The sequence below is a fragment of the Anastrepha ludens genome, chromosome 2 (assembly GCF_028408465.1).
Source record: "Anastrepha ludens isolate Willacy chromosome 2, idAnaLude1.1, whole genome shotgun sequence".
Taxonomy (NCBI): Eukaryota; Metazoa; Arthropoda; class Insecta; order Diptera; family Tephritidae; genus Anastrepha; species Anastrepha ludens.
In genome coordinates, this window is record NC_071498.1 from 176,712,514 (window position 1) to 176,737,483 (window position 24,970).

Genomic DNA, 24,970 nt, shown 5'->3' on the forward strand with positions numbered 1-24,970 from the left:
CTCAAGCCCTAACTTTTGTGAACATACCAAACCTTAAAACACATGTACTGGGCCATTTTAGGAGGAAACCCCAGAAGCAGTAGAATTTTAAATATAAAACCAATGAAAAAATTCTAAAGCATGTGTTTTTTTTTTGTATGTGTAAGGCTATTATTATTAGCGGCCGCTGTAGCGGAATGAGTTCGTGCGTGACCACCATTCGAAAGTGCACAGATTTAAAATTCCGATCACGAAACAGCAAATGATTGAAAAAAAAAATATCCAAAGCGGTCGTCCCTGGCCAGGCAATGGCAAACCCCCGAGTGTATTTCTGCCATGAAATCGCTCCGCGAAAAAACCATTTGCCGTTCGCAGTCGGCTTAAACTGTAAGTCCCTTCATTTGTGGAAATACATCAAGACGCATGCCACAAATAGCAGGAGGAGCTCGGCCAAACTCCCAGTAAAAGGTGTAAGTACCAATTGTGTTTTATTTTGATTTCTTTCGTTTTCGAAAATTAAATTTCAGCGAAATTCAGAGAGCAAAAGCCAATAGTCGAAATTCAAACACTGCCATTACTTTTAAACAAACCAATTTCAGCTTTTACAACAATTTTTGACTTGGCTTTTCGACGTTACCATCAACACCAAGTACTTCAGCAACATTTTTGTGCAGGAATGAGATAAGAAATAGCAAGTTTTGGCGACTAGAGTTTCATAAACTGCGAATAGTTAAAAAGCAAATTTTTCCAAAAAACACAAAAAAATGGTTGAAGACTTGCAGAAAACTTAAGAAACTGGTGATGCAATTCGATTATCCATACAAGAAATTTAGTGTAACCATCCCTCCGTCTATGAGAATTTCAAAAAATATTAAATATCGCATCACAGCTCAACAATTTAGTGCTTAGCAGATAAAAAGTGCTAAGTCGACTTAAGTTCTTTTGTCACAAATGCGCTTCCATAGAAATGAATTCAATGCAAACACAGAAAAAACACCAAACAAAACTGCAGGGCTAAGTGACTGAATTACTCGCAGCTTACCTCGTAAATACAGGCACTATCATTCAAATCGCTGTATGACACATCCTCAGCATCCGAAGTGGCCGAACTGGCTGAAGCGTCATCTGTGGTAGCATTTGGACTGGCACCCAATGCGGCTTCAACGGCATTGTTATCAGTGTTGGAGTCACCGCTCCTGCCGCTGGCGTTTCCTACCTTTTCACGAGCATCAGCAACCACGGCAGCAATGCCACATTCACAGCCAATCGCCGTGCCACAGCAATAGCCATGACAATCGTTGCATGCCGCATGTAGGGCAGCATAATTTAAATTCGAAATAACTTCAGCGTATTTATTTTGAACTAACCAATATTTGTTGTAATGACATAGACGAAGTTTACTCAACAGCAATTTGGGCGAAATGCGAAATGCAGCTACCGGAAGTGGGTGCGCCGGACTAGTGGTAATGCCTGTCATGCCAGTCTGCGGCTGAGTGGTATCATTTGCGTTGTCGTTGTCGTAGTCGTAGTCGTAGCCGTTACGATTCAATTTCGATTGCAATTGAAAATCATTCAAAAGTGCAGCTATAAGCTCATCATTATCGTTGAAAAGCATTCGAGGACATGTCTTAGCAGTTGTTGCTGATTTACCCATTGCTGGCAATTTGCTGCTGGCGTGTGTGTAAAAGCCGAAATTTGTTTCATCGTTAGTTTTGTGCTGCTGCTGCTGTTGCTTCTGTTGTGGCACTTGGCCAGCGGCATTAGCATGGCATTTCCTGCCACTCTTATCAACGGCTTCAACATACCCAGCTATCGAACTTTCTGAGCTGGCTGTATCACGCTGTTGCTGTTGTTGTTGTTGTTGTCGTTTGTGCTGTTGATGCGCTGTCGGCAATATCAAATATTTGTACACCACATACGGAAATATCTTCTCGAATGCATTCAACGCCTGTATGACCACTGTGTGTATCTCGTCCTGCAAGCCCTGCAAAGCAGAAATCAGAAAAATTCTGGTGAGCAAAAAAATAAAAATATTTTAAGAATAAATTCAAAGTAAAATAAAATGTTTGCGCAAAAAAGTTCCAGTTGCTTGCTCGCTTTACATCTGCCTGCATCGTTTCCTTTCTTTTTGGTATTTTTTATTTGGGATATTAAAGGCATTTGCGTTCTTATTGTTCGGCTTGTTAGCGCTGAGCACACAATGAATGCGGCCGGCAAGCAATCCTAATGGGGGCTTCAAGGAAATTGGAAAAGGCCAGCTAACACAGCTGCCAGGCAGGCGAGTGAAAACTTGAAGCGGATAAGCATTTGCGAATGTTTGCAGATCCAAACAAATAAGAAATACTTTTCGCAACTAAGCAGGCAGGCATTTTAAATTTCGCTACTGCATTGAGAAAGTAATAAGTTGTAAATAATTGAGGGGCGAACAAAAATGTGTATGTATGCATGTGCAGATGTACGTTTAGTTGATAGATAAGGAAATGAATGTTTCTTCTCAGAACGAGAAATGGCTAAGCATTGCCATTTATTACTATTTTTTCAATATAATTCCCATTGCAGTGAAAGCTTATTTCTGTAGAAGGGATTTAGTCTCGGAGCTGTCGAATTAGCAAAATAGAAAATGGTACGAATTTAAACTGCAGTAAATTAAATAATATGCGAGTAGATGTATGAAAGCGAAATGAAAGGAATTAAATATAGATGAGATGCATTGGAATGGAACAAAATTAATTTACGTGAAATTTAGGTGAAATGAAATGGACTGAATGTAAATTAAGTGGAACGGAAGGAAATCTGAAATAAAACGAAATGCATGGGTACGAAATGAAATGAATAAAAAGTAGATGAAATAGAACGAGAAGTAAGTAAGCGCAATGTAGAAGTAAATGATAAATTAAATGGATTGACGCAAGATGAGATGACTTAAGAAAATACATTAAATTAAAAAAATTGTAAAATTAAAAAATGAACACAGCGATAAAAAATAAATTAAACATGAAATAAGACAGGATCTAACGATATTTATAAGATGAAGGAATGAAATTAACCAAATGAAAGGAAATGGAACGAAATAAATTTAACTGAAATAAAATAAAATGAAACGAAGTGACTGAAATGAAATCGCATAGAATGAAGGAATGAAATTAAACGAAATGAGAGGAAATGGACGGAATAAAATGAACTGGAAAGAAATCCAATGAAGCGAAGTGAACGGAAATGAAATCGAATAGAATGAAGGAATGATATTAAGAGAAATGAATAAATATGATGAGAAATGGACGAATATGGAATGAAATGAAAAGAATTGAAGTAAAATTAAATGAAACGAAGATACTGAAATTTAATCGAATAGAGGGTAATGAAATTAAGCGAAATGAAAATTATCGAACGGAATAAAAAGAACTGAAAAGAAATCAAATGAGGCGAAGTGAGGCGAAGTGAAGGAAAATGAATTCAAAAAGGATCAACTTAATTAGAATAAAAGAGAATAAAAAATATAAGAGTAAAATAGATAGAAATAAAATTAAATAAAATGAAAATTAAATGAAGTCAAATAGATTATCGTGGAACAAAATAATATATATTTAGAAGATAGATAGGAATGGAATGAAATGAAAGAAAAACTTGAGCGAAATATATAACCAGAAAATAAATAAAATAAAATGAACGGGGAAAAAATTTAAGTAATGAAAAAATAAAGGAAAATAAAATGAATTAAAATAATGAAAAAAATTAAAAATTAAAATACAAGAAAAAAATAAAATTAAGGAAATAATAAAAAAAGGAGGAAAAAATAAAATAAAGGAAAAGGTAAATAAAATACAGAAAAAATAAAATAAAAATAAATAAAATGCAGAGAAAAAAAAAATTAAGGAAAAAATGAAATAAGGGACAAAATAAAAAAATAAAGGAAACGATTAATAAAATACAGAAAAAATAAGGGAAATAATAAATAAATTAAAATAAAGAAAGAAAATCAAAAGAAAAAAATTTTAATAAAAGAAAAAAATAAAATAAAGGAAAAGGGATATAAAATACGGACAAAAACAATATTAAAAGAAGGCAAAAATAAACAAAATATAGGAAACGATTCATGAAATACAGAAAAAACAAAGGAAATAATAAAAAACTTAAAATAAAGCAAAAAAACATCAGAAGAAAACAATTAAAATAAAAGAAAAAAATTTAATTAAGGAAAGGGGTAATAAAATACAGAGAAAAAAAAACTAAGGAAAAAATAAAAAAATAAAGCAAACTAAAATAAAGAAAAAAATTCAAAAGAAAAAAATTAAAATAAAGTAAAAAAAATAAAATTAAGGAATAAGGGGGAAAAAATATAATGAAGGAAATTAAATTAAATATAAAGTAATAGGTTATACATTCCATAAAATTAAATAAGGGACGAACTAGAAATTAAATAAAAAATAGAATAAACACAAGTTAAATTAAATTAATTAAATTATTAAATATGGAAATATTAAAAAAGAATTAAAAGGAAATGAAATGCAATTAAAAAACAAATTATTTAAATTAATATTAAATATATTAAATAAATATCAAAATAAATTCATAAAATTTAAAAATATGAGAAAAAGGGAAATTAAAAAGTAGTATAAAATGTAATGGATTATATTCCCTGTGAAGTTAAATTTAAAAAAAATGAAATTTCTGCATATTTTTTAAGTTTCTTTTTTAATTTTGTACAAAGTTTGAAGCCATAGAGTTCTATCGTTTTTGTTGCAGTATGAATTATATTCTTTAAACAAACAAACAAAAATTAATAAAAAGTTTAAACTTTCCAAAATGGCATGCTGCTATTATTGTGAGTACAGGTGTAGATTAAAAAAATAAAATGGAAATGGAGTAGGGATATACGATGTATGTATGTATACGCTTATGGACACATAATTAACCCTAGAACGGTAACCTGGGGTCTTATACGACCCCAGGCGATTTTAAATCTGGCGCCCCTTCCCTCCCCCTCCGGTTTTCGACAAATGGCCTCAACCATAATTCAATTCAATGCTCGGGAAGCCTCTAGAGCCGGCTGGCACCCTCAGTTGCGTGCTTCCCTTGGAGTGAGAAAGATCTTAAGTGAGCGTGGGGTCGATTAAGACCCCAGGTTACCATTGCCGTTAGACTTGTGTGATTTAACTTTTTTTTTTCTTACAACGAAGGATATTTTTTTGGTGAGTATAGTGTGATTTTTATATGCTTAGTATATATATTATCATATAAATTCTATATTCGCGTTTGCTTCCACTCATAGACGTAAACAATGTCTTCCCGTTACAATTTGAGGTCTCTCGAAGACGTTTCTCGAATAATAACGCAAAGACGAGACGCTGAATATGATGACATCGATAGCGATAATGAAGAAAATTATACGAATGAGGAAAATAATACCGAGTCGGAGTACGATGCCAGCGAGATAGAGGAAATCGAGGACGATGACCCTGTTGAGGTATGTAAATAATTTTTTTCTGCTCCGATATATTTCGTACGGAAATGTATATGTGTTGATATTTCCAGTCTGTAGAAGATCCAGATGTTCCTCCTCCATCAAAACGCTTGAGATCGGGCTCTGGTTTATCGGCGGAACAGAGCTCAAGTGCGAGCAGTAAACGTGGCCGGAGGAGGAGTATCGTCTCCGGTAAGAACGGGCATAAATGGTTTACCACTCCTCGCGAGCGGGTAACAAACAGAGCACCCTTCGGTTCATTTATCCCTGGCCCTGTTGGGATTGCAAAAGAGGCAAAGACGGCGTATGAGACGTGGAATTTGTTTTTCGATGACGTCATTCTTTCAAAAATCTTGCAGCATACCAACGAGGAAATTCATCGTTACACAGAAGAACGGGAAATCGACTGCACGAAGGATATTCTGTACAAGCCCGTTGACATGATTGAACTGAAAGCTTTTATCGGCTTGATGTACTTTTCTGGTCTCCAAAAAACGAATATGACCTCTTCTGATGATTTGTGGGATACGAAGTACGGCTCCATTTTTTACAAAGCCACAATGTCACAGAAAAGATTTTGCACTATCCTTCGGTTTCTCCGATACGACGATAAAGCTACCCGGCCGACTCGTGTCGTAAATGATAAATTCGCAGCCATACGAGGAATTTGGGAAATCTTCATCGAAAAGTGCAAAACTCTCTACAATCCGGCGTCATATTGCACTATAGACGAACAACTGTTATCCTTTCGTGGGCGCTGCCCTTTCAAGGTCTACAACGGAAGCAAACCCGATAAATATGGGATGAAAATTGTCATGCTGAACGACTCAAGGACATTCTATATGGTGAATGCAATCCCATATGTTGGCAAAGTGAATACCGAAAATGAAGAAAAGGTTCCATCTTATTACATCCGGAAGCTGAGCGAAACATTACTCGGAACAAACAGAAACATCACGTGCGACAATTGGTTTTCGTCGATCGAAATTTTCGACAAGATGCTGGAGCACAACATTACAATGGTTGGGACGCTCAGAAAGAATAAAAAAGAGATACCCCCGGATTTCAAAAAGTCAGGTCAACCAGGATCCTCAAAATTTGCTTTCGACGGAACCAAAGTTTTAGTTTCCTTCACTCCGAAAAAAAATAAAGTGGTTCTTGTCCTCTCAACGTTCCACCGATTGAAGGAAATAAACGAAAGCACTGGCAAGCCGGAGATGATCTGTTTTTACAACATGACCAAAGGTGGCACCGACACTTTCGATCAGTTGTGTCACGAGTACACGACAGCCCGAAAAACCCGGAGATGGCCCATGAGAGTTTTTACCGGGATGCTGGACCAAGCGGGGATAAACGCCATGGTTATTTATAATTTTAACAGCCGAAATGAAGCGATGAATCGGAGGGATTTTTTGAAAAGTTTGATCGAATCGCTCACAGTCCCGCAGTTGAAACGAAGGCTGGAGGTGCCTACAATGCCAAGAAACGTCTTATGGTGCATTGAGAATGTTTTAAAAGAAACCGTGCGTCCTAAGCCCCCGCCAGAAATGGGTAAAAGAGCGAGATGTGCCCTTTGCCCGAGATCGGTAGACAAAAAATATAGCGTCAGATGTCATCGTTGTAAGGCACCCATGTGTGAAAGCCATAGGCACGTTATGTGCGACATTTGTGTATTGCGAGATGCATAAGGAATGTTAAGACAACTTTTTCTTGCATTGTAAAACAAAATAAACGTATTAAAAAAAAAAAATTATACATTTTTTTGAGTAAAATCTATGTTTCGATTTCTTCCAAATTCCCAGACTTCAATTCCCGGAATAAATACACTTTTTCGACAATCGAGTAAAACCAACTGTTCTGTTTAAAAACTGTATATTTTCACTTTATAACGGCGTTTGATTTTTTTTATTTCATCAAAAATTAGCGGAGATATTGCAAATTGAATAAAAAAAGTCATTTTCACGAATTTTTCATGTTTTCTACCCTTTTACTTAATTTTTTACTAACTTTTCGGACTGAAAGCGGAATTGCTATAAGCCAACGCGATTCTACATTGAAAAACGAAAAAAATAAGCCCTGATTGAACTCATTTCGTGAAATTTTACCGGAGATATGAATCTTCGAAAATTGGGGTCGTCGATGACCCCAGGTTACCGTAATAGGGCAAAAAAATTAAGGTTACCGTTCTAGGGTTAAACCGCTTTACCTTTTTAAAAAATTCGGAAAATTTTTGTAGTTAATTTAAAAAAAATATATATGTAGTTCATTCCAGAAAAAAATCCTATAAATATAAAATCCAATCTTTGTACATACTTCACAAAAATTTAAGATATTTCAAAAAAATTTCATCAAAATTTTGAATTCTGCAAACAACATTTTTAGATATTAATTTTTATATTCTAATCAAAGCCAAATTCTAATAAAGTTTTGGTTTTAATGAAGAAGTTCACATCCCTTCCCTCTCCTTCTCTATTTCTCCCTCTCTCCCTCTCTATCATTCTCCTTTTGTCTCTTTCTCTCTCTATCATTCTGCTTTTATCTCTTTCTCCTTATCTCTCTCTTTTTCCTTCTCCCTATTTCCCATTCCCTCTCTCTCTCTCTCTCTTTCTCCTTCTCCCTCTCTTTCTCCTTCTCTCTCTCTTTCTCCTTCTCTCTCTCTTTCTCCTTCTCCCTCTCCCTCTCTTTCTCCTTCTCCCTCTCTTTCTCCTTCTCCCTCTCTTTTTCCTTCTCCCTTTCTCCTTCTCTCTCTTTCTATATTTATACTCCCCTTCTCCTTCTTTCTCTTTCTTTCTCCTTCTTTCTCCTTCTTTCTCTTTCTTTCTCCTTCTTTCTCTTTCTTTATCCTTCTCTCTCTCTCTTTCTCTCTCCCCCTCCTTCCTCAATTATCTACTCACCCTCACGAGCATCGCCAGTAGATGTTGTACATTGAACTCCACACGAAGGTTCGCATTCTTTCCCCCAACCGCTCGCAAAAAGCCGCCGATAATCTGCTGCACCCCACCACGTAGCATAGGGTCAGTGTGATTGTAGTAGAGCAGCACATCTGTCAGTTGTTGTTGGTGCTGTGCTGGCACCGCTGGCAAAGGTCGTCCGCTCATATGCTCATCAATTTGCATCAAAGCAGCAACAGTGGCCGTGGCGGCAGCTATCGATTTGCGTTGAGATTTAGTACGTTTCGGTGGACGCGGAGGCAGCATTTGCGGTGGAGTATCCTCCACCGATTCAGTCACTTGGTAAGCAGATGGCAATGGTTGACTTTGCTTTCGTTGCTCCTGCTGCTGATGTTGCCGCCGTTGCGCCTTGGATTCGATAATTTCCGACTTTGATAAGATTTCCATCTGCTGCTGCTGCTTGGCCGTTTTACTAGGCGTGCCGCGTACTTGTTGTGACATTAGCACCGGATCGGCGCTTTTACTTAGCGCAGTCGGAGTTGAATGGAGAAAATAGTCGCAAGTACTTTTGCCAAAATGATCGTCTTTGATTTCGAGTAGCTGCAATTCGGCGGGCAAATCGTTGACACCAACAGTTGCGCCACCCACGATTACCGGGTTGTTTTTGACGAAATCAACCGCATCCAAATGCTCATAATCTTTACCCAAATTCGAACTATAGCCGCTGCCGCTGTCGTCGCTTTGTGGCATACTCGGGCTGCCGCTGGCACTCGAGCTTTTCGAAGAGGATTGTGTAGTAGCTGCGGCATTTCGAACTGGCGACTGCTTGCGCAATTCTAGTAACTCTCGCTCACTGATCTCCAACGGAAGCTGCAGCACTTCAGGGTCGACGCTCACACACTGCGCCAGCACAGATAATGACAGACTCTTGATGGAGATGCGTATTTGGATGTCACTGTGCAAACCATTCGCTTGACCGGTGAGCAGAAAACGTGCCGCGATCAAGCGCGCTGTGTAGCGTATGATGGATTGCTCGAAAAGGGTGCCTATTTTGAGAGTGAACAGAGGTTGCAACGGTGCAGCCTGCTGAAGTTGCGATTTCTCGTTAAGAAAGGGATTCACTAGAATGGAAAAGAGGTTAGGAAAAGCGAGTTAGTAAACATAAAGTAAACACGCACGCATGCACACAAAAAAAAGCATACAGCTATGCGCAAATATGAGTTTAAAGTGCTTTTGCACACCTACCATTTGGTATGCGCCGCTCCATTTCATTCTTCTCGCTTTGTCCACCCAGCTCAGTGTCAATTTCGCCCACGCTATGCAAACTCGTGTCCACCAACAATGCCGTGGATACCGTGTCGTCGTGCATGCCCAACGAGGAGCTGGCATTGGATTGTGTGTACGTGTGCGCGGAATCAGATTGCGGATCAGCCGCCGCGGAGATACTCGAATCCTGCACTTTATTGCCACTGCTAGTTGTTGATATCAAAGAAATGCTATCTATGGGCGCAGTACTGCTCGCTGCCACCGATATGGTAGAGACAACATCCACCTTCTCACTGGTTGGGGTTGCGGCGCTTTTTGTAGGTGTGGCGCGTGCTCCTGACGATGGGCGAAACAGTTTGCTCATCGACTCGGAAGCTGAAAGGAAGAACAGCCATGGAAAAAATAAATTATTTGATTTGAAATTACAACAAACAGTTACAGTTGCGGTAAAGCACAAACACAAGAAACGAAAAGTTGAAAGAACAAATTTGTTGCCACATTCGTAAGTTATTAGGAAACCAATTTCGCAAAGTTTTAATGCAGTTTTACACTGGAAATTAACGAGTGGGTATACACTTAACTGAAAACTTGTAATTTCGCGCTTCCTGCAACAACACTTAGAGCATACAAACACGTGAGTATCTCGCTTACACATACACACATGCATACGCACGCATAGAATGGTCAGAGTTTTTATAATAGATGATGGCCTGTAGCCATGTAATGTGCGGTTCGATAAATGAGTTGCTGCATGTTTCGAGGTTTATGCGGTTTGACCAATGACCAAGTTGCATGCAACCACTGTGGACATTGCAACATTACTGACGCTGATGAACATTTTTAAAGGTCCAAAGAAATGTGTTAGGAGATACTCGTTAGTGTTTATAGGTTTTGCCTTGAAAGGGATTAAGCCCAGTCAGCGATAAGGAAATGAAAAGGAATGCAGAGAACTAAGGCGGATGGAGTGAATTGAAATCAAAAAACAAAAATGGAAGGGAGTTAAACTGAATGAGACAAATTCAAGTGCGATGGAGTGCATGGAACTAGAGGGGAACGATTCAGAATGGTATGGAACAAATGGGTATGGAACAGAATTTAAGTAGCTAAAAGAGGTTCTCATATTTTTGTAATTTCTTTGGCATTCCACAAACTCCACTGAAGTAAAAGAAAATGCTAATGGATGAGCTTGGACGGCACGAAGATTCTATAAATTAAATGAAAAACTTTAAAATGAGGTAGAGCGGAACTGAATGAAATGGAATGGAACGTGTCGAAGTGCAATTGAGCGAAAGGGCAATACATAAAGTAAAATTTTAATGAAAAATAATGAAATCATGAAAGAGAATGCCAGTAGAATACATCCGTATATTCAAAATGGAAAATAAAAGACTTAAAGAGGAATAGATGAACGTGCCGACTCCGAACGGCAGATCTCTTTTATAAGGATCTTTTTCATGGCAGAAACACACTCGGCGGGCGGTTTGCCATAACCTCCCGAGGAGCGACCACTATTAGGGCGAATATACGAACGATTATACACGGATTGTGCTAATTAAAAGCATCTGGCGGGTGATATTCAACCTGAGAAAAGATTTTAGTACCGGGAAAGCAAGGCCGCTTAACAGTAAAGATGATTACACATCAGTCTTTAAACAGGGGCCGGAAAAAGGACACAAGGTTATGCTTTCATGCGTGCGGAGCCGGAGAACGGCTCTGTTAGCCTCCTAATATCTCTCGAGTGCATCCTTAAGGAAATGAAATTACTGATGAGCTTGCCAGGAAGGGGACTGAGTAGGTCTTAGAGACCTCCTACCCCGTCATCGGCATTTCCCTGACAGTTGTTGAAGGGAAATTGCACAACTTATTTCCAAGGAAAGCACAGAAAAGATGGAGCTTCATTTCTTTATGTGCTGTTTCGAAAAACCTTTGGCCAAAGCACAATAGAGGGAGGACTTAGAAAATCATGGGGGCTACACGCTATTCAATTTCCAAACTCGTGACTGTGCTTACCGGTCATTGGACGATCGTCACACCCACGAAAAAGCTAGGTTTACCATTTAGCTCCCATTGCAGAAGCTGTGTGGATTTTTCAGAGATGGAGACCCTTGATCACTTTGTCTGTGAATCTCCAGGTTTGGTGAATAGACGATTAAGGTCACTGAATGGTTCTTTGAGCAGTGCGCCAACCCAAATCCTATCAACCTTCTCTATTATGTCATTAGCTCTGCTTGGCTGTAGATATCTACCCGTTGGAGATCTCATAATGGTATCAAAACGGCGCTTTAGTGCTACTTGGCTAGTGCCAGAGTGATACTTCAACCATTTCAGTTGCGTACCTACCATCCTCTCCTCACATGGTCAGAAGAATCTCGTTACTTCACAAGTCGTGACGTGAAACGCGACTTTCCAGGGGCAGATCACAATTTGTGATGGAAGCCCCACTTCCCTCATTACACAAGAAAGCCACTTCGAAGACCTCTTGTCCAGTCAGCTCATAAATCAAGCTCTTTTCTGCAATCTCCTGTAACCAAGCACTTATATGATATACCAAAGTATTCAGTTGTTATCGAAAGGAAGTTCAGAGATTCTCTGATTGGTTTCTAGCGCACTATCATCGAGCATAGTGTTCTCATTTCAGCTTGGCTGTAGAGAAATTGGTTTACTTGCTCGACAGTTGTTATTTTAGTGAGCAGCCGATTAACTAGTTCTTTAATGTTGTTGTTCTTGTTGTTGTTGTAGCAGCATAAACATTCCCCATACATATACGGCGAATGCTGCGGGAGTGACAGACTTTGGACGGATGCAAACTCGGGTCATTCTGGTAACATAGAACCGACTGTCGTGGGAACGGTGGCTTAAACTTTAGCTTGTTAAGGAGCTCCTCCCAGAACCCCCTCCATCTACCATCGAGCCATCCGAGGCAAGTTCCCTGAGCTCTGCCCTCAATGATGCTTCCCCGTAGAACCTTCCGTCAAGGGTTGTGGAAGAAGCAAGTCCCGCTTGGATCCTGTATGGGACTGTGCTTGTCAATCATGAAAGTGATGAACTCAAACTTTCCAAACATGTTGGGGTGACTGCAGCTGGTGTCAATTTTACCTTGGATGTCCACGGAAACCCCACTTAGCATTGCGTGTTAAGTACTGGAGCTTCGAACCACTTGAAACGTCCCTGTGATTCGAGTGAAAGCAGCTTGTCGGACTCTCTCCAGCTGTCTACCAAGCAGGACTCCATACAACATAGTTGGCTTCAGACTAGTATCAAAGAGGCAATATGTAGACTGCATGAGCCATACAAGGACCATACAAGCCATTGGACCTACGGTGTCTTTTATACCGCCTCCGAGCGGCAGATGGTTTTTTATGAGGAGGTTTTTATGGCAGAAATACTCTCGGTGGTTTGCCATTACCTCTCGACCGCTATTAGAAAAACCATTTTCTATCATTTGGGGTTTCGTGTTCGGGAAAAAAGTTGCAGTTGCGGTCAATTTCTTTAACAAATCTCGGATAGTAATATTCAGCATACAAAAAACCAACTGATGTCAAACTGAATTTAAAAAATAAGAAATAATTCTATGCCAATATCAATCAAATTCAGGCCAAGAATATTTCAACAGGCAACGCACCATCAGGTAAACGCCCAAGTGAGGTACAAAACAGAAAGTGAACCACACTAGAAAAGAAAAATAGTTTTACAACCATTTGGCTGTTGCCTTCTCACATTAGTTCACTTCCGGAACACCTAGTAGAAGCTGGAGGTTGTGTGCTGCTTGGACTGCACAAACCAGGAATCGCTTCTGGCCATGCCCAAGTGCATAGCGAGAGAGCTTTCGGCAAGGTGCACCTCTGTGGACAGCTCCATCGTCATAGTAGTTATACCTCACCGACTTAGTAGTTGCACTACATTGACGGTCACTCAACTGGTCATCTTTTGAAAACGCGCTAGAAGAAAATTAGGCTCGACAGATGCCGACAGCTTCTTTGGTGGCACGCGGTCAACGGTCATGAAAATATTATTTTCACATTTGAAGAAGTTTTTAACAAGCAAAACAACAAAATCTATGCTAAAACTTCTAAAGACCCAAAAAATGTTGTTCTTAGAGTTCAGCTTGGCCATCATCCAGCCTCCGTAATGGCTAGGTGAGGAGTGTCTTGTAAAGGCGTTACATCTCTTCTTTTTTGCGAAAAATGGGGTTTGACCGGGGCAAAAATGTACCAGGAGGATGTCTTAGAAGGCGTGGTGAAGCAGTTGAGTAGAGAGGCGTTGGATTGCCCAGCAAGATTCCGCTCCAGCCCATAAGACACAAACTACCGACTAAAAACCAATATTGCTGGGTTTATAGCCGCAGAAGATTGATCATCTGGAAGTCCAAATCTGAATCCATTGGACTACAGTTTGTGGTCAGAATTGGAGAACATGGCCTGTCGAAGACCTCACAGAAATTCGGAGAGTCTAAACAATAGGAGACGAATTTAGATGCTCAGAACATGAGCGCTACTTCTTGCTTAACAATCCAGAAACTCTATTCAATCCAATGGTCGATTGGGTGCATACGATTAGACACACACACACTGCCACCATGAAATTGGTGCAGCATTAGAACCAGCTGCCGTTAAAGTTCACGCTGTTACACATTAGTTGCTTTTTTTTTTTCTTCTTCTTTTTTTCACTTACATTCAAAATCATAGAGCTAGAAAGCATTTTGTCATGCACTATTTTTCTGAAGGAAAGATTTTTAAAACTTTAGAAAAGTAAAGTAACACAATAAAATATTTGGTTTGATGGCGAGTAAAAGTTGCAAGTCAAGCGAGTAGTTAAAGGCAGAAATGTGCAGCTAACCAGATAACTTTGGGCACTCGGATGCGTTGACAAATTTGCTGACTTCGACTAACTTTTAGAAGCAGCATATCAGTTCTGATAGCCATCTCGCATCGAGTGGTGACTTGCATATGTGTGCATATGTATGGAGGCGGCAAACGTCGTTATTTGGCAATTAGCGAGAGGCAAAAGTAAAGGACAAGACAGTTTAATGACAGTTTGGCAACGGCGAGTTTCAATAGATAAATGCAAGAGCGGACTTTTACACAGCCGTGATAATAAGTGCATTTGGAAGAGCGTAAAAGCTTTCAGTAATGTTAAAAGTAAGGCCAAAATCAATTCATTAAAGAATTACACTGTGCTCGAATTTTGAATATTTTGCTTGGGAAAAGGTGTTGATAGCTGATCTTACCTAATTGAGTCATTCTAGGAAGGACAACGGAAAGGAAAAGGAACAAAAGGATCACTTTCTTGTTGCAGCCAAAATACGCGCACGCCTCTGTGCAGCGAAAAACGTAGTTCTAACTACTCAAAGAATGTCCGACATCGGAAAACAGCAAACCATACAGACAGCCAGAAGATTCGCCACTCGACTCTCACTCCTGCTCTCAAAGAGTACTACCCAACAATCCAGCACGCACGACCAATGGAGCAACGTACTTTACAAACCGCAACCGAAGACGAAATCGGCTTCCAGCAAGCTCGTAAAAATAGATGGTATGACTAGGAATGTCACGCTGCCGCGCAAAGGAAGGATACTGCTTATAACGCCACGCCTCGAAGGGGCGAAATGCGAGCTATGTGGGATCGCTACCGGGAGCTGAAAAAGGAAGAGAGACGTATTATCCGAAAGAAGAAACGAGAGGCCGAAATATGTAAGTGCGAGGAGCTTGAGATGCCTGCCAATAGGAACAACGCCCGAAAATTTTACCAGAAACTTTAGCAGCTTTCAGAAGGCCTCAAGACCGATGTATTTACCTGTAAGAACAAAGACAGCGATTTTCTGAGTGATAACCAGAGCGTACATAAATTAATGAGCGAACACTTCTCAAATTTGCTAAATAGACTACTGCGCAAGTCACAGAAAATGTAAAGATCCCGATACCCCAATCGTTGACGACGGAATTGTCGCTCCGCTACCCGATCATGACGAGTTGAGAATAGCGATAACGTGGCTAAAGAACAACACATACGCGGGAGCCTACGGACTGCTGAGCTATTCAAACATAGTGGCGACAAACTGGTACGCTGCATGCATCAACTCCTATGCAAAATATGGTCGGATAAAAGCATGCCTGCCGATTGGAAATTAAGTGTGCCCAATCTGTAAGAAGGGTGGTCTTGCAATCTGTGCTAATTACCGTGGGATTAGTCTTCCAAATATCGCCTATAAGCGTATTGTGTGAAAGGCTGAAGCCTACCGTCAACAAACTGATTGGACCTTATCAGTGTGGCCTTAGACCTGGAAAGTCCACCATCGAGAATCGACACACACCATCTCTTCGTCGATTTCAAAGCTGCTTTCGACAGTACGAAGAGAAATTACCTGTATGCCGCGATGTCTGAATTTGGTATCCCCGCAAAACTAATACTCATAACTCAATATAGGCAGCGCCGTTAGAATTGAGAAGGGCTCTTTTTTAACTTGATTCAGGAGAAGATCGTGCGAGCCGCATAACTTAATCGCTCGGGCACGATTTTTTATACATAAGCGCTTACAATTGTTGGCGTATTCTAATGATATTGACATTATCGGCTGTTAGTTTTTTCCAAACCTGGATAAAGAGGCAAAGCGAATGCGTCTGGTGGTGAACGAGGACAAAACGAAGAACCTCCTGTCATAAAAGAAACAGTCGGCGCACTCGCGTATCCGCACGCACATCGCTGTTGACAGTTATGATTTCGAGGTTGTAAAGGACTTCGAATACTTAGCAACCAGCATTAACACCAATAACAATGTCAGCCTTGATATCCAACGTAGAATCTCTCTTGCCAACAAGTGCTACTTTGTACTAAGTAGGCAACTGAGTAGTGAAGTTCGCTCTCGACGAACAAAACTAACACTCTACAAGCCTCTCATCTTTCCCATCGTAACGCATGACGCAGAAGGTTGGACGACGACAACATTGATGAGGCGCCCCTTGGAGTGTTTGAGACAAAGATTCTGCGTAAAGTTTTTGGACCTTTGCATGTTGGCAACGACGAATATCGCAGGTGATGGAACGATGAACTATATGAGCTTTACGACGACATAGACATAGAGTAGCGAATAAAGATCCAGCGGTTACGTTGACTGGGTCATGTCGTCCGAATGTATACAACGCTCCGGCTCTGAAAGTATTCAATGCGGTACCAGGTGGTGGTAGCAAAGGAAGACAAAGACCTCCTCTGCATTGGAAAGATCAGATGGAGAGGGATTTGAATTCATTTGGTTTGTCTAACCAGCGCCGTTTTAAACGAAAAAGGAACGACTGGCGCGCTTTGTTAAACTCGGCCAAATTCGCGTAAGTGGTTATCGCACCATTCAAGATTAAGAAGGAAGGACAATGAGTTGGTCGCGATTCCCAAAATTAACTCAGAATGAATTACTAACAAAAGAGGTAATTCGTTTTCAAAATTTTGTATGGCAAATTACGTAAATAATACGTAAATAGGAGGTCGCTCACGCTTATCCAAGAACACAAAACCACACATTGTTGGGTCTGCGGACTCTGGAGTGGAAGGAAATAAAATAGCGGATGAGTGTGCAAGAAAAGGCACTGAACTTGATCATTCATCCAAACGAAGTATGTACTGCGATTAACTTAAGCGTAATCGCGGAAACCAATAAGAGTTGGTCTCTGACTACTAACTGCTGTGTACCCAAAGCGCTCTGGCCAAAAGTGTATCTTAAAAGGACAAAATGTGGGCTTGGATTTGACAGCTCAACTATCAGCACCCTCATAGGTATTATTACGGGCCACTGCACTATTAGCACCCTAGTCAGTGGAATGGGTGTGCCTCATGCACACATGCCTCATGCCTCTGCACGAGCTGTGGAGGTGAAGAAGAAATTGAGTCGGTACAACACCTCCTCCTTCTGTGAATGGCCTGCACTTCAAAAAAGCCGTGCCAAATATCTGGGCGATTATTTCTTTGAAGACCTGGGAAATTTGCAAAATATCTCGCTGGAGGAACTGGTTACCTTCTCAAAAAGATCTTAGTGATTTAAGCAGCTTAGAGGATGTAAATCAAATGCAGGCATGGAAATCATAATGGGCCGTAGGTGCACCAAATGACTTGTTTTAGACAAGCAACCTGGCTAGCCTAACCTAATCTACGTAATTCGAAGGGTAATTGGAAAGTGAATTAGTAATGAGAGAGCGAAGTACGAATGGGAGAGCGAAGTACGAATGGGAGAGCCAAGTACGAATGGGAGAGCGAGGTACGGGTGGTAGAGCGAATTACATGCCGTGGGAACAAAGCCTTACATCCGAGGAATAACATACAAATTTTCAAAAATTGAATGTGGCATTTTACGAGCATAACTAATTTAAAACAAACTAACCGTCTACCTCCCTCACATATGGGTAATTTTTTGACACTGTCAAGAAGCAAAATCTTATTATTTGGAGTTGAGCAGCCTGTCCTAGCGCTGCCAGTTTTTTACTCGTCTTAACTACGCTTTTTAATTTTCTACATAAGCACACAGCATAATTTTGGAAAAGCACAATAAACCTAACGGTGCAGTATGCGAATATAAGCAAAAACAAAAAAAAAAAACAACAACAAACATGCGCTAGGACAAGGTAAACAATGAAAAAGATTTTAGTACTTTGGCATGCAGGACATGAAGTTGCATCTTAAGTAAACAACATCAACCAAAATTGCAACAACAAAAAAAACATGCGATATGCAGCAAGGTAACGCTAATGGTTACAACAAAAATGAAAAAACAAAAACACACAATACACAACAAAAACTAAATAATAGGAGGTTATACGAAGAAGAGTAAACAAATGCACACAAAGCACAAAACATTGCGGGACAGAATCAGAAAAACAGCAAAACAAATCAAGTAGCAGTAAAAAAACAGATCACACATACATACGTAAGGACATGCAAACACATGCACAAGTAAGCACAAGAGTACCTACAAGCAGCTAAGTGCTCAGGATGCACAACAACAACTGCAACAACAACAAAACTTCATATATTTCCTTGCACTCATACGATTTGAGTAACCACATTTTATCACGTAACCCATTTGTCTTATCCAGTTTGTTGCTTGTTTGCGATTTTATACTTTAACAACAAATACAACAACAGCGTACAAGAGAAAAAAAAAGCCAGGAAGAAAAAACAAAGCTTCAATTGTTTTAAACTTATGCAGCTGCAGAATGTCAGCAGTGGCAGCGACGAGCAGTGATACAGCTCGAGAGATTCAACGGTACTTTTCCGAATATAAGTCCTGTGAGGATATATGGACATGGGTATGTACATATGTGTGTGTAGGTTGGCATGGGTTTCAAATGTTTGTATGCAAAGCCATTAATCGTAAGAGGGACGCAGAATTGAAAGCTGCATGCGAATGTTGAAAATGCACGGGCACGCCTACAAAACCCTGGCTCAAGCTACAAAATAAAGCCATTTAGCTCATGGAGTATGACTCTGTGGCTTTGTGTATTTTTTATATCAACATAAACATATACATATACTATATTTTTGTATATACAGTGACCGACAAAAGTCTACATACACTTCCCATTTCCACTGGATTGAAAGTTCAAAAACTTTACTGAAAAATGTGTTTACACAGTTTTATTTGAAAGCTCTGACTAATCATTATAAACTTAAAACAATCCATACATTAACATAAAATAGCAAAGCTATGGCAAAAAACTTAAAACCAACGTTGACAAAAGTCTACATACAGTACACAAATATCTTAATCCAGTGTGAAAAACTTCACTTAACTCTAAGTAATATTGCTTCTTAGTATTTAGTTGGTCCACCATTAGCAAATTCTTGAAGCCGTCGTGCAAAAGCTATATTGTTCCAAGCTTCTATTAGTCGTTCTTTGCGTAGCGCTTGAAATCGGATTTTTTCTCATTTTTCGATCTAAAATTTCCCACACATGTTCAATAATATACAAGTCTGCGCTTTGCGGTGGTGTATTTAATTGCCTTAGAAAGCAGTAAAGCAGCCAATCCTTCACAATGTGTGCTGTGTGCTTTGGATCGTTATCCTGTTGAAAGACCCAACCTGGACCAAGCTCTAAATAATTCACCGAAGATTTCAGATTGACTTCCAATAGTGATTTGTATTTATAACGATCCATATTACCTTCAATAAATACTAATCTTCTAACTCCAGATGCAGCAACAGCTCCCCAAATCATTACATTGCCGCCACCATGCTTCACTGGTGATACCAAATTCTTCGGGCTCAGTGCAGTATATTGTTTCCTCTACACTTTTGCTCTTCCATCGCGACCGAATATATTAAACTGCGACTCATCTGTAAACAAAACGTTTTGCCAAAAATCCATCCCCTTTTCCCTGTGTGCTTTGGCGAACTCCAAGCGAAGTTTACGGTTTTTTCAGAAATAAGAGGCTTTTTTCGTGGTGTTCTACTATGAAAGCCGTTTTTGTTCAGAGCTCTTCGAATTGTTCTTGGAGGAACACACATGTTGGATGAGAGCTTGCTACATCCTCGGCCAATTTCGGAGCAGAAACTTTTGGATTTTCGTCCACTTCTTTTAGAATCAAGCTGACGTCTCTGCGATATAGTTTGCTCGGGTGGCCACTGCGCGGCTTATTTTCGTTGGAACCACTATTTTTAAAGTTTTTTTACAGTTGTCTGGACTGTTGCACGACTTAAGTTTAAAATGTTTGAAATTTCGCCACATGATTTGTTTTCTTTCCTATGCTAAATAACTAAATTTCTAACGCCAACTGATATTTCTTTTCGAGGAGCCATTGTAGATGCGTAAGTATTCAAATTGCAACTAAAATCAATATAAGCAAAGCAACAAACATAAGAAAAGGAAAGAAATAGACAAACGGTATTTTACCGTTATCACAACATAGGATATCAGAGTACAAGCTAGGAAACCGGTTCTGTATGTACACTTTTGTCAACGCTGTTTTTGCGTTTTTTATCTTATCTGTGTTGTTTTATGTTAAAGAATAGTTTTGTTTTAGTTAAGTCGATTAGAAAAAAATTTGAAATGAAATTACATAAACACATTTTTAAGCAAAGTGTTTGTACTTTGTAAACAACGAAAGGGAGGGGTATATGTAGACTTCTATCGGGCACTGTATGTACGAGGGTCGCTTGAAAGGTCGCGTGTAAGGTCAGAGAGATGGCACTACTGTGCGCATCGAGTTTATGTTGAGGTAGTACCATCTCTTGGAAAAACACACACACACTAATTTTCAGCCCGATCGGTATATTTACTTGGGTTCGGCATTCGTTTGAAACGAGGGAGTCGAGTGATTTGCTTTTCCATCATGACAACGCACCAGCTCACCAGCTCCAACTCGTTTCACATCTCCCCTATTCTACAGACTTGGCTCCCTCGGATGCTTTGGACTACTATTTGTTCCCCAATTTGAAGAAACGGCTGGAGGGGTAAACGTTTTTATTCAAACGGGTAGGTGACTCCAGAAACGAATGGCTATTTTTCAGACTTGGACATATCCTATTATTCGGAAAGGACCAACAAACTGCGTTGGACGAAGTGGCATTTGCCTTAAAGGAGACTACGTCGAAAAGCAAAAGAGGTTTACCCCAAAAGAATTAGGGTCTGTGTCAGAAGAAAAGAACCGGTTTTTTCTTGTAACGTCGAGATATATTTCGTTCTGCTTTTTGCCGCATAATAGTCCCACTCAAGGGCTACGACCCCAGTGCTCACTCAGATTAGTGTCGTTCGAAACTTTCCCGTAAACGCAACCAAACAAAAATGAGTGAGCAGTACGCAAAGCGTTTCGGGGCGGTATTTTTTTGCACGCATTCGAAAAGGACGAACTTATCTTACGTCGCGGCTGCAAAAGTGATTAAATAATCAAAAAAAGTTTGTTGTCATGTGGAATCAGCGGTATAAAGTGTACAAAAATGTTGATAACTTTTCCGTCCGAGCGCGGCTTGAAGCGAGTGACGATAAAAAAGTAGGATAAAGTGATCGTGCAACTTTTTAAGCGGGACTCTTCTTTGTGACTACGCCAAGCACAATCAGTTATTGTTAAAAAGGGAATAGATGTGAGTGTCACAACACCATCGTACGTCGACTGAAGGAGGCGAACATATCCTATCGTCCCACATCATCAAAACCACTGCTCGCAGAAAAACACATTGAGAAACAACAAAGGAAGAAAATGGCGTCACACTAGTGGACTGGCCTTCCCAGTCCCCAGACGCCAACCGCATTGAAAATGTGTGTGAAACTATGAAAACGCATCGTGCCGGAAGGCCAGCCCACGATTTAAAGCATAAAGTTCGCAAAATCTAGTCTTGTTTATCGGCCAACTACGCAGAAAAGCTGGTTCAAAGCATAAAGAAGATGCCAGGCTATACTCGACAACGATGAAGACTAGACGGCTTATTGCGTAATTGCGACTCGTAGTTTTGCACATACTTTCATGTAAAAAAAAAATGTTAAATATATTATATATCTTTTATACTTCATGAATAATTGCGGTTCCTCTTTTATGACACAGACTGTAAGTAGTTTTTATGTTTGCATGAACTTTCCAACCGACCCTTGTATATGTAAACATGCATACCTATACAAATGCAGCCACTCCACTCATCCTGTGCTGTCACGTCGCGTCGTCATGCACTTAATTAGAACTTTTGCGCCTCGTTCCTGGTTTCTTGTGAGATACTTCACGGTAGCCATCTTTTTTGGGAAAAAAATTAGATACCCGTGTCTGCATATGTGTGCATGCAGGTATGTACGGGCATTCGGGTGCGGCGCAATTATAAAATTTCGTATTTTTTAAGAGTTCCGTCAAAAATACAATAATAATTTATTTTTTTTATAAAAACAATTTTATTTATAATTAATTTTTTATAAAAAAAATTTGAAATTTGAAATTCAATTTTTCGAAAACTATTTTTTCGAATATTCTTAAAATTAATCGTATTAAAATACCATCAAAACTAATTTTTTCATAAAAGATTTTTTCAAATAAGTTTTTTTCATAAAAATAATTTTAGTTATAATGATTTTTGGTAAAGAAAATTTTATTCATAATTAATTTTTTATAAAGAAAATTTTGAAATTTGAAAATTTGATTTTTTTTTTCTAAAAATTAGTTCTATTTATATCAAAATAAGTTATAAAGAAAATTTTATTTATAATTAATTTTTTATAAAGAAAATTTTAAACTCAAATTTCAAACTCAATTTTCAAAATTTCTTTATAAAAAATTAATTATAAATAAAATTATCTTTATTTCAAACTCAAATTTCAAATTTTTTATATAAAAAGTTAATTAATAAAAAACTATTTTTAAAAATATTCTAAAAAAATATGCAAGCTTTTCAAGCTTACGCTGTTCTATCATCTGAGGTGAGTTTTCGGAAAAATAGACTTTTTAAAAACTTATTTTATTTATAAAAACTAATTTTTTGAGACCCTTTCAAATTTGAAAATTTTTAAAATCTCATTATTTTTCCGAAATATTTTTGAGGAAGTTTTAAAATGTAATAGATTTTTATTCCGAAGGAAAAACATTACCAATTTTATATTTCTTTCAATCTTAAAATTTTTTAATCTTAATATTATTCCGAAATATTTTGTTGAAGTCTTAAAACGTAATAAATTTTTGTGACTCCGAAGAAAAGCAGTACCAATTTTTTTTTTTTTTAATTTAAATATTTTTACATCTTTATATTATTCCGAAATATTTTGGAAGAAGTCTTAAAATGTAATAGATTTTTCTTCCGAAGGAAAAATGGTACCAATTTTATCTTTATTTCAAATTTAAATTTTTTAATATTTTTCCGAAATATTTTGTTGGAGATCTTAAAATTTCAATTTTTTTTTTGTGGAGTGATGCCCCCTAATGCAGATATGTATGTAGGTGTGCTAGTGAAACTACGGCACGCCTTAAAATTCATTCTTTTAATCTGTCAGGAAATACAAATCCATCGCGTGCAGCGACAGATTTGGTAGATGCTTGGATTCGCATGAGCGAGCGTGTCATTGCGTGTGTGTGTGTGTATGTACAATACACCTAAAAATTCCTCATCGTGGTTGGTCTCCTTGCCGCGGGGATGGGGCTTAAATGAAGGCTAAATTCCTTCTAGGAATTTAACCTGTCATGAACTAAGAGGGAAGCTCCGTATGGGGATTGGTCGAACACCCCTACACGATACTGCGTGTGCGATGCTCGCCCAACCACCTATACGGAGAGTACCGTACCAACACATTCCCAAGTCAAGGTGTGTACCAGCCATAGCACACCCTTACCAAGCAAGCAACAACAACAACAAAAAGTTCTACCACGAACCTCGAAAAAGGCGGCGGACGGCACTCAGAGAGAGAGTCAGGCCGCTAGAAAACAGATATCCGAGGGTGCCCTCATGAAGTCTCGCTACACGAAGGCGAGGTTCATTCTAAACAAGATTGTCAAAAATGAACTCGCTGGAGCGACTGACGAGCGCGACGCGGCCGACAAACTAAAATACCAGCAGGTGGTTAAGGGGGGAAGCTGGTCTAGAGCGCAAAAAATGGGCATATTTTATGAATTTATTTTGACTCAACAAAGGAATCAATCGAAAATCTGTGAAATAGGTTTAATAATATAGCTTTCATGGTACAAATACGAAATTTTTCGTCTGAATTAATTTCAAAATGGCCGCTGTCCAGCAGTTCTCCTAAGGCGCCTTTTTTTCTAGTGGGTCCATTGCCGAAGACGTAAACTCCTTAATTTTTTTCCTGGATCAAAAAATAAAATTTTTTTAGTTTCTATATAACAACAGAAAGAGACGTACGTAGGATTTTTTCGATATTTTGTTTTTTCGCGAAATGGTGCACGTTTGAACAAAAAGTTACAATTTTCACTATAAAGAACGACATAAAATTGTTGATTAAAAAAAAAACTATGTAATATAAATAAAAAATCCTACGTACGTCTCCGGAGAAAGGTATTTCGAATGTATTGTCAAAATTTCGTAAGAATCGGTAAAGATTTGTTCGAGTTATGTCTTCGGCCAGTTTAAAAAAAGTGATTTCGAGAAAAACGCGTTTAAAGTTGTAAGTAGCGTTCGGGGCATACCTGCGTGGCACTGCCGTCGAATGAAAAATTTGGGCATTTAGACATTTTTGCTGGCATCCCTCATTTGGTATATTATTTCTAAGACTCTAAAGCACCTTTTAAGACAAAAAAAAATTTTTCGATTTTTTCAAAATTCTAGACCAGCTTCCCCCCTTAAGGAGTACGAAGACTTCTTATCCAACAAACCTAAAGAGGACAACAAGAAAAAAAGCGATGCGATGAAAAGGAACAGGTCACAGGACGTGATCGACCAGGCACCGAAGAGACCTAAGGTGTCCAGCAGCATCGAA

The 24,970-nt window shown here is 38.9% G+C and overlaps 1 protein-coding gene across 2 annotated transcripts in view; it reads right to left on the bottom strand.

The window, feature by feature from the left end:
• Nucleotides 1–24,970, bottom strand: part of LOC128855915 (uncharacterized) — a 311,903-nt gene that overhangs the window by 247,203 nt on the left and 39,730 nt on the right. For both annotated transcript variants that reach the window (XM_054091156.1, XM_054091155.1), the window contains 3 exons: nucleotides 9,577–9,972; nucleotides 8,335–9,452; nucleotides 1,022–1,963 (listed from right to left, as the gene is read on the bottom strand). In XM_054091156.1, coding sequence (XP_053947131.1) covers nucleotides 1,022–1,963; nucleotides 8,335–9,452; nucleotides 9,577–9,972 — 2,456 coding nt within the window. The remainder of the gene's footprint in view (nucleotides 1–1,021; nucleotides 1,964–8,334; nucleotides 9,453–9,576; nucleotides 9,973–24,970) is intronic.